This window comes from Musa acuminata, chromosome BXJ2-4 (assembly GCF_036884655.1).
Source record: "Musa acuminata AAA Group cultivar baxijiao chromosome BXJ2-4, Cavendish_Baxijiao_AAA, whole genome shotgun sequence".
NCBI classification, from domain to species: domain Eukaryota; kingdom Viridiplantae; phylum Streptophyta; class Magnoliopsida; order Zingiberales; family Musaceae; genus Musa; species Musa acuminata.
Window position 1 is genome coordinate 39,519,177 of NC_088341.1, and position 10,057 is coordinate 39,529,233.

The 10,057-nt window shown below is 38.9% G+C and overlaps 1 protein-coding gene across 1 annotated transcript; it reads right to left on the reverse strand.

Moving 5' to 3' along the window:
* Window positions 1-621: 621 nt before the first annotated feature.
* LOC135610820 (protein NETWORKED 1D-like) lies at window positions 622-8,520 on the reverse strand. The gene is made up of 6 exons (XM_065105782.1): window positions 8,033-8,520; window positions 7,707-7,795; window positions 7,381-7,610; window positions 4,383-6,592; window positions 2,259-4,220; window positions 622-1,969 (listed from the first exon to the last, which is right to left on the reverse strand). The coding sequence occupies exons 3-6, from the start codon at window positions 7,481-7,483 to the stop codon at window positions 866-868; spliced, it is 5,379 nt and encodes a 1,792-aa protein (XP_064961854.1). The 5' UTR covers window positions 7,484-7,610; window positions 7,707-7,795; window positions 8,033-8,520; the 3' UTR covers window positions 622-865.
* Between the last annotated feature and the right edge of the window lie 1,537 nt (window positions 8,521-10,057).

Sequence of the window (10,057 nt, forward strand, 5' to 3'; positions counted from 1 at the left end):
CAATATTTCTTGAATTCATAATATCTTTTTTCTTTTTCTGGTGAAAGAGATCTAAACATTTTAGATGAACACCTGTGCTATATGCTACGTACAACTCCAAGATATCATATTCTAAATATATTTTTGATATATATACTCCAACAAGAGTAATTTGTGCTATATCAAATGTCAAGTGATTTAGTCATCTCTAACATTTTAAGAAGAAAAAAAACTGTCCATTATGATCCAACGACATAATTTTCTCACATCAAGACACCGTTGATGAGGCTCCCTATAACATTAAATACTATTGAACCGAAAGACTATAATCGTAGTCATATCTTGGTGCTTCATGTCATGAAACAACTAAATCCTTTCCCTTTGTATGATGTGATCATATCTCTTGCCAATGATGCAGATAACTGAGGGGATCCAAGTAACCTGGAGAAGCCGCAAGGTGACAGAACAAAGATTTTGCTGCACACAAAGCATGTCTTTCAAATCCATTGTCAAGGAAGCTTTCCATCCATTGCTGCATGGATGTCTACAGGACTCGAGAAAGAGGAGCGACAAACTTACAAAGCTCCTAACATGATTGATCAATGAACAAAGAAGATGTCAACTCTGACACTGTCAGAGTCATGAACATGAAGCCACTTCCGGTCCTAGCTTGAATTACATGTACACTTAAATACAGTAACAATGCATGCATGCATAACATCATCTCAGGGGAAGCACTGGATCAAATCCCAGCATCAACAAATCACCAAGACAAACAAATCCCAGCTTCGATTCCATGCACACTCCATAGATTGCTACTAATCCAGCTTCAGTTGTCCATGGAGTTGTGAGGAAGAAGAAGAAGTGAAAGAAGCAGCAGGAGAGCTCAGTCACCCTTTGCTTTGGGCCGCATGCATCCGCAGGCGCCCCTCTTCTTCTTCTTCTTGACGCTGTCTCTCTTCCCATAGATGTACTCCTTGAGGAGGACTCCGGATTTCTGCACACTTCTGGTCTTCTTGCTTCTGTGTTCTTCCTCTATCTTCTGCAACGTGGATTGTGCTTTCTGCAGATCCAACTCCAACCTTCCGATCTTTTCAGACAGCTTCTCTGCCCGGTCAGAGATTTGTCTTCTGCTTCTGTTCTCAGCATCCTTCTTCTCCCCGGTCTGGTCGGGTGGCTCGGAAAAGCTTGCAGCTTTCTCTGTCAATTTGCTGTTGATGGCACTCAGCTTCGAGGTGGCTGATTCAGCTTCTTGTAGCTGCAGTTTGATAGCATCAAGATCGGATCTTGTCGGGTGGTTGATCTTTTCGAGTTCTTCCATGTTCTTGTGCAGTTCCTGTGTGGTTGCTTGGAGAACCATGAGCCTTTGAGCATCAGAGCGAAGCATCTCCATGACCCTTCGGCTCCATTCCTGGGGGGACTCGGCTTTCTTGGCCACCTCGAGCTTGTCAACGCCCAACTCTTTCTCGGAGACCGGCTCGCTTGAGGGATGGTTTCCCTCCATTTCCTCGATCAGGTGGTGTGCTGCACTGAGCTCCTCGATTACCGGTGGCGATTTCTGCGTCTCGTTGCTGCAATTACCTTCAGATGTTGTTCCCCATAGTTCAAGGGGCTGGCCCGAGGCTTCACTGGCGTTTTCCCTCTTGTTTGCGCCATGAGAATGGATGTTGCTGCTCCCATGTCGTGAAGAATTGAGAACGATGTCAAGCTGTATGTCTCTCATGATCCTCTCATACTTCATCTTCCGCATGTCAGTGTCTAGTTTGTCTTTTGATTTCACTGCTTCGATCTCTCTGCATGCAGCCTCCAAGCCAGCATGTGTTCCCAGCCTCTCCAGATCCAAGAGGCTCCTGGTCTTCCTCACCAATTTCTGAAGTGCCTTGACCTTGGCCTGTAACTTCTGCAATTCCAAGATTCCCGGCGGCGATCTCGCACTGCAAGTTTGACTTAGTTCTTGACTCCTCTGGTGAGCAGACCTTGTTTGCTTCTCCTGAATAAAGATACAATGATTTGTCTTAGATCATACGATTGCTTATTTCTATCAGCTAAATTCCATTATTAGATTGTTTGCTTTTAATATGAACATGGCATCGTAGCTCATTTGCTTGTTTGAATCTACAACAAAGTTTCATGTGAGATGACTTGAATTTAAGAAAAAGTATGTATATTTAAATTTTGGTTAAATGAAAATTACTGAGTTTCAATCCAGTCCAAAGATCACATGACATTGTGGTTCTAATTCATTAGTAATTGGGATGCAATTGTGAAGAAAAGAACACCTGCTTTCCCTGATTGGTTGGTGATGGATGGTGCTTTCCCAAGTAGAGAGTCTGTTCTTCCAGGATAGCAATATCATCCCAAAAGTTGCCTAGAAGTGACAAATACGCATTCAGTTCTTCCTTCAATCTTCCGTTTTCTCCCTCCAGGGCATTGACTTTTTCCTTCAGTTCATCAACTCTTGCATCTCTGTGCATGAGTTCCTCATGTAGAACTTTCCTGTTCAACAAGGAACTTCTCTCAATGCTCTCACACGTTAGTATCAGTTCAATTACCTTCTCTCTAAATAGTGTTGCAGTAATCGTAGCACACTGAACGTCGTTTAACAGTGATAAAATTTCTACCTCAGAGGACTTGGTCTCATCTGTTCTTTTTGGCAATTCAGTAGTCAGATTATCTTCTTTGATTCTGAGCTTGTCGGCGTGTTCATTCATTCTATCCATTTCCGATTTCATAATCTCATTTGCTTGATGAAGGCATGCAAGTTCATTTCTCTTACAGCCATAACCTTCTGAGCTGGAGATTTTCTTCTCCATTTCTTCTCTCACTATCTCAGCCTTATTGGTGTTGATTTTAAGATCTTTTAGGTTTCTATCTCGGTTGTTCTTCACTTGTGACGACTCCGCATCCTTCTCCAGTACAAGATTATTTCCTGTATGACTTTGTAGATTCAGTTGTTCGCAAACATTTATTACATTTCTAGCCATGTTCAGATCATTGTCAAGTCTTAACAGATATCTTCTGCACTCTTCCAATTTGGTAAATGATACTTTCAGATGTTTGTTTTCAAGCTCAAGCACTTCAACTTTTTCACTAATTTGTGTAATTTCCTGGACAAGGTCATTTCTTGCCTTGCAAAGGTAGTCCCTTTCATCACTTAATATCTGTAGTTCCAATCCTCTCTCAGCACTGGAATTCCGGAGTGCCACCGAAAGGTAATCCAAGGCCATAATCTCTGCAAGCATGGCACTGTTTTCCTCCTCCAATTTTTCTTTTGTCTTTCTCAGCTCATGAAGTTTCTTAGACAGAAATTGATTTCCTTCAAACATCTTAGAGGTTTCACTTTGTAGTTTGCAGTGAGCCTCTTGTAACTGTAATAACTGTCTAAAAAGAGTATCCACTTCAGCATTCAATAGTTCCTCTCTTTGGTTGCTGGCCTGTAACTTCTCCCTCAATTGCGTATTCACCTGAAGGATTTCATCATTCTTGTCTTTGAGTGCTGTAAATTCCTCGGTTCTTGTTTTAGATTTCCTGTCAAGAGCCATCATTTCTGCTCTCAGATCTGAAACATACAGTCCAAACTGCTCGAGTAGAGTGACAACAACTGATTTTTCAAGGATCAGAATTTGCTTTTCGTCATATGCCTCTGAAATAGATTTAAGTAGGTGTCTGACTTCACATAGAATAAGCTGCAAAAGAAAGTCATCTTTGACATCATCAAAAGAAACATACTTCAGATCAATCTCAAGCAGTTTTACTATTCGAAGAATCCACTCCCTTAGTTTCTCATTATGCTCCACTAAAGATTCCATCTTTTTCTTGTTCATGAGGCATTCTTGTTCAAGCTCGACTATTAGTTTCTCTGCAGATCTTAAATTTTCTTCATGTCTTTGAAATCCAACAGAATGGCTCAAACTCTGCTCCTCCATATCACATAGACATCTCTGCAAGATGAAAATTTCAATCTGAGCATTCATAATTCTGTGCTGTTCCACTTCAAGCTCCTCCTCCCTTTGCCGACCTTGTTTCTCCAGGTGATAAATCTGATCTTCCAATGCGCTAAGCTGATTTTTGCTCGAATCAATAAGAGCTGTATGCTTGTCCTTTTCTTGCCTCAGTAAGTGTTGTAGCTCAGCAACATGATGAAGTATTGAAGCTTTCTCCCATTCTAGATTCGAGCATTTGTCTTCTAATTCAGTGTAGCTATTCTCCAAGTTCCTTAAACTCCAGCTGATGCTTTCCACCTGAGCCAATGGTCATTTGCAATACAATAAGAAACAAGTAGAAGTGTCAAATACCTCTTCAAAAAATTCTAGACTGCATAGGTATATTAAAACAAAATGAATTTGCAGAAGTGCTAAATTCCTAGTCAGGACTGAGTGGTGAGTGGTGAATGGTGCATGGACCTGTGAAACAAGAGTGTCCTTTTCAGAAAGAAGGGTAGATTTTTTATCATGAAGAGATCGGCAGGATTCATCCAAGCTTTTCAACTTTTCTTTTAGACTATCAAGTTCAGCATTCACATCAGAGAGGGAATTCTGCAAGAATGTATTTTTGTTCAAAAGTTTCTCGATATTTTGAGCAGCAGTATCCATATGGGAGATGAGTACAGCTTTTTCAGTTTGATCGAGAGAAACCCTCCTTTGGAGATTTTTGCAGGAGTCTTCTGATGTCTTTAGTTTCTCTTGTAACCTCTTTAACTCATCATTTGCATCTGAAAGTGAAGTTTCCAGTATTGCATTCCTCTCTGACATTGTTTGAATATGTTTCATGTTCTGCACATAAAGAATTTTCTCAAGCTCGTGTTTCTTGATGATCTCTTTTAGGTCATTGTTGCTATTTTTCAGCTCCTTCATCAGTGCTTGAAGGGTCTCCATCTCCATTGTCACTGCATGTGTTTGGTCGTTGAGCACATGATGTCTCTCTTCTAGATTATTTTTGTCTTCTTTAAGTTGACAAAGCTCTAGATGAAGAATGTCCTTTTCCTCTCTGCAGAGTTTCAGCTCATCTTCAAGTTTTCCTTTTAAATTCTTCAGGAAAATTATCTCATCCTGCAGACTGATAATCTTTAGAGTAGACGGAAGTTTTTGTTCATGCAGTCTGTTATTTTTCTTCTTAATCTTCTGCAGTTCTTCCTCTAAGTTCCATTTAGTCAGTTCCATCTCTTTCAGCTTCTCATGGAGACCTCTCACCTCTTCCTGTGATTCAGTATACTGCTTCTCCATGTGTTCCGTGTTCTGCAAATAAAGAACTTCTTCCAACTCATGTTTCTTGATGGTCTCTTTGAGGTCACTGTTTTCATTCCTCAACTCCTTTATCATTGCCTGAAGGGATTCCATTTCCAGAGACATTGCTTGTATTTGTTCTTTCAGCACTTGATGTCTTTTTTGTATATTGTTTCTGTCTTCTTTAAGCTGACAGAGCTCTAGATGAATAACTTCCTTTTGCTCTCCACAGTGATTCACTTCATCTTCAAGTTCTCCTTTTAAATCCCTCAAGAGAATGATCTCATCTTGCAGATCGATTATCTTCAGCGTAGATGAAAGCTTTTGTTCATTCAGTCTGTTATTTTCCTCCCTAATCTTCAGCACTTCATCTTCTAAGCTCAATTTGGTCAGCTTCATTTCTTTCAACTTCTCAAGTGCAACTCTCATCTCTTCCAGGGATTCAGTGTATTGCTTCTCAAGAGACCAGAAATCGATTTCGTTCTTCATGCTTTTTACATGTTCATCATGCAAGGATATTTCTAGTTTTGCCAACTCTTCTCCCTTAATGCTAATCTCTTCCTGTTGCTCTCTTGTTTTCTGCTTCAGCATGTCAAGTTCCAATTCCAAAGATTGATTTGCCTTCTCCAAAACAATTCTTTGCTCCTCAGCACTAGTTAATCTCTCAGTTTGGATTAGCATCTCATCATTAAGCTTCTTAAGGTCTTCTTGGATGCAAGATATTTCTGTTTCCAGATAAGATGCTCTTGCCACAGATTCATGGTATCGACAAAGAGCATCTTTGTTTTCTTTGGAAAAGGCCTCTTTTAGTTGTTGAACTTCTGTTTCAGCTCCATTGGCACGCACTGACTCCAACTTGATCTGATTCTTGAAATCCAAGTTTTCCTGCGACAACCTGGAATTCTCTTCCCGAAGTAACTTCAACTCTGAATCCTTTCCATCATCCTCTTGAGAGTTGAAGCCCTTTGTCATGATCACTTCAGCAAATGCTGCATCAATCACTTCAGGAAAAGCCCCACTCATCTTCATGGCATCATAGAATGATGGCACACCTGAAGCATCGAGCCTTGAACCATTAGCATCAATTAGTTCCATGAGCATTTCAGAACTAACTGGCTCCACATCTGCAGCAGGAAATCCAGAAGGGGATTCATCAGATATCTCAAGCGGAATTTGGTTGGGGAAGACGACAGCCATAGTCTGGTGAGCCTGACGAAGCACCCCAGTGGCATGGTCATATCTTTCTGCCAAAGCACGGTAAGCTCGGTAGAATTCCTCTACCAGTTTCATGAGCTCAGGGCGCTTCTTGTAGTACATTTCTGCTCTTTTTGCAAAGGAATCAGCATCTTCTTCAATAATTCTGATCATGGCTTTGACCTTGCCATCCATGTCTGTGCAGGTAACCATATATGATTAGATACAGCGAAATGAAACAACATTCATTACAAGTGACCAGAGGAAGTATGAGAATAGCTACAAGAGCAATTTGAATTGCCCAAGAACCAATTGCACCAGCAAGTTCTTATTTTCTTTCCAATTCTACCAAGGTGACAGCTTTCTTACATCCAAAGAACATGAGTCTTTAGCTATTGTAAGATGTCTAAATTTCTTTTTGTGATCTACTTGGCATATCCAAATGTGAAGCATGAAACTAGCTATAGTGTAGAAACTAAAATTAGAAATATCTAGTAAGTTTGAACTAATTACAAATCTCTGGTCAAAATAATGCAAATCTTCGTAGCCTAAAAAATTGAAATATTGCGTGAAGAGTAAAATTTTAGCAATGCAGGTGATCCGTAGACTTTTTGAAAATTTGTACAGGAAAATAGGATTCTCTTTAGTTGTATTTCTGTATTTGCTGCTGGATTTGGTTGTGTTTGAGGATAATCATCTTGCACGGCATAACTGAAAACTAAACAAGGATAATAACACAAGCTTATTAACGTAGAGGTAAAATTCATATGAATTAACAAGATCCAGAATTATAAATCATCAGATGTTTTATGCACCCTTCTTTCAAGTGACTAAAGTGATTAAGCCTGTTGAACTCCTTACTAATGTAAGTAAATAGTATATTTTGGTACTTCAGTTCAAAGATTTCAATGTAAACTTCATTTGGGACATCTAATGCATGGGATTCTCTATCCATCAAAGAAGAAGAAAGAAAATTTCTGTTTACCTGCAAGGTTTTCTTGAAGCCACTTAGAATTCTTTGGGCTGATATGACTATTCCACCACCATGAGTACAGGCGCCTGGATTCAGAATGTGACAGTGTTGCCATGATCACAGGCAAACTGATGGTATCTGCTTCTACCTAAAACCTCTTCAGCATCATGGAATCCCGGGTAGAAGATCCAAGCCAAAAAGAAGAACAATTCCAGATCATGAGCTGAATTGGTTCATCTCCTCTTTAAGAACAGATGACAGCAATAACATTAAAGTCAAAGTTCAGTAACTTGAAGACATGAACAAGATTGAAGAGGAGCATGAAATGAGGTGTCTACCGATGTGGTGAGGCAGCAAGCAGACTTGGAAAGCAATCCAAGTTCTTTGGCACACAGCAACTTGTACCAGCATACCAGCAAGATCACAGCTGAATTCCAAGAAGAAATGTTTCAGAAAACATATAAGATATATCCGAGCTTTGCTGGAGATCTAAAATGCAGATCAGAAATGATAATTAGGCAGAAAGCAGAAGGAATCAGAAAGAAGAGCAGAAGTGAGAATAAGAACTCAGCAAGAAATTGGGGAAAATTCTACTGTTTGTGCTGAGGCAAAAGAGATCAATCAAAGGAAACAGCACTAGTTACTGGAAATGAAAGTTGCATACCATAAGGAGAACAAAAGACTTTCTTTTGATTTAACGAGCAGCCGTGCTGAAAGATTCAGCTGCTTTTCCACCACTGTCATCCCATTTCTCTGCTGCAAAAGAGAGCTTTGTGCTTGTGTGAGAGACAGATAGAAAGAACTAAATTCCTACACGCCGGTAAGATCCAGAAGAAGGAGAAGAGAAACAAAGTAAAAGACAACAGAGAAAGAAAGAGAGAAGAAGCAAGGAGATGATGCAACTCTGTATGGCAAACTTTGGTAGATTTGTGGGAGTTGGAATTGCCACTACACCTTTGAGAATGCAATCAATTAACTACTAACCACCTTCTTTACACTTGCACTTGTATACTGAATGCCCATACCACAAGATCCATGCATTAAAATACTGGGAAGGATCATATCAAGTAAAGAAAAAGAAATAGCATCAGGGAGGAAGAGTCACTCCATGCTGTAGTGACCCTGCTGTCACCTGTCCTTTGCTTCCACTCAAGAAATGTTGCATGTTTGTTGCCATTGACTGCTGGTGATGTTTTAATATGCGAAAGTTCTTCGAGGGTTCTTCTTCCTTCTCCCACACTATCACATTTCCTATGAATTGCTTTTTGTTTAACAATGGCATGGACAGTACTGAGCTGTGGACTGATTCTTTGATTACATACTATAGTAATTGAACATCCTTACCTCAATCATTGTGGACACTTGGGATGAGACATTAATTAATTACATTGGTCCACAAGCATGGTTTCACCTACTTACAATGTGATGACTACCTATCTAACATTCCACTCCAACCTCCAACCACTAAATTGTGTCTAATTTTTCACTTTTATAAAGTGACATCTGATTTATCTACAATTATATATATATATATATATAGGACATTAGATAGGACATTGTTATTAGCTCAACTAAAGTTCCACTTGTGATATTGTTGAAAGTTTTGATTTATTAACTTATTCGGTCGGGATTATTGAAACGAAATGTTCTAAGCCTAAGTTAATAATAATATATTCATCAAATTCTTATAAGATGTCAGTTTAGATTAAGTCATGAATAAATACATATTATTTGACAAGCATCTTCTGCATCATAAGGTTATAATGATTCTTCTTTATCTGCCATTACTGGCAAATTAGAAACACTTTGAAGGTGTATAGTCTAGATGGGAGTTGGTCATGCTGATCTAATAGCATTGATGTCTTCTACTTTTGAAATTTGTACTGCAGGACATCTAAAAGGATTGATTTGTGATGTGACTTCAGTGCTCTATTAATTAGTTTGCCTGATACTGCACCTACTTTGTCAGTGAGAACAAGAGCCTTGATTCTGCATTCTTCCTCAATTGGGATTTTGGAGTTGAACCCTAGCACACAGTACTTGGTTTTCTTTAGTGTCACAGTTCTTTTGAGCCACAACATTATATTTTTCTAAGACACCAAAGAAAAGAATTGGTGGATACCTTTAGGTATCTCCCACTTTAGGTATAATTTTCTTTTGTGTCGCTAATTTAATCAAAGACACCAAAGAAAAGAATTGGTGGATTCCTTTAGATATCTCCCACTTGAAGTTCATAGTGCATCTTCCTTTTGGCAATGATAATAATCTCATCTGGGTCCAAAGAAACATTATATTTTTCTAGGAAAAAGGATCTAAAGAAACCTTCAAGCATGCAGGTTGTAAAGTACTAGCATCACCTTCATCCCCAAGGACCACAAATTGGCTCATGCTTTCATTCAATAACTTGGATTTATAGCTTTTCTTTTCTTTCTTTTAATTCTATAACACCACCAGTCCTTTATCCTACCTTTACAGCATCATACAACATCCCAAATCTCAATTTATCTTGGAATCTATAAGGGGAAGAGAGCTTGACATTAAAAGAAAAACTCAAAAAAGCTTTAAAGGTTTGAAGAAAAATTAAATTTCTTAATATATTAAATCAAACTATAAATTTAATTGAGTTACTCCAACTTAAGTATATATCTTCTTTTACAATCTTTCATGTTAATCTTTTCAAGATACTAAG

Coding starts and splice junctions, on each gene's coding strand:
- LOC135610820 (XM_065105782.1), bottom strand. CDS start 7,483: ATGGCAACACTGTCACATTCTGAATCCAGGCGCCTGTACTCATGGTGG. Junction 6,593..7,380: donor GCTTCAAGAAAACCTTGCAG/GTAAACAGAAAT, acceptor TTACCTGCACAG/ACATGGATGGCAAGGTCAAA. Junction 4,221..4,382: donor AGGACACTCTTGTTTCACAG/GTCCATGCACCA, acceptor CCATTGGCTCAG/GTGGAAAGCATCAGCTGGAG.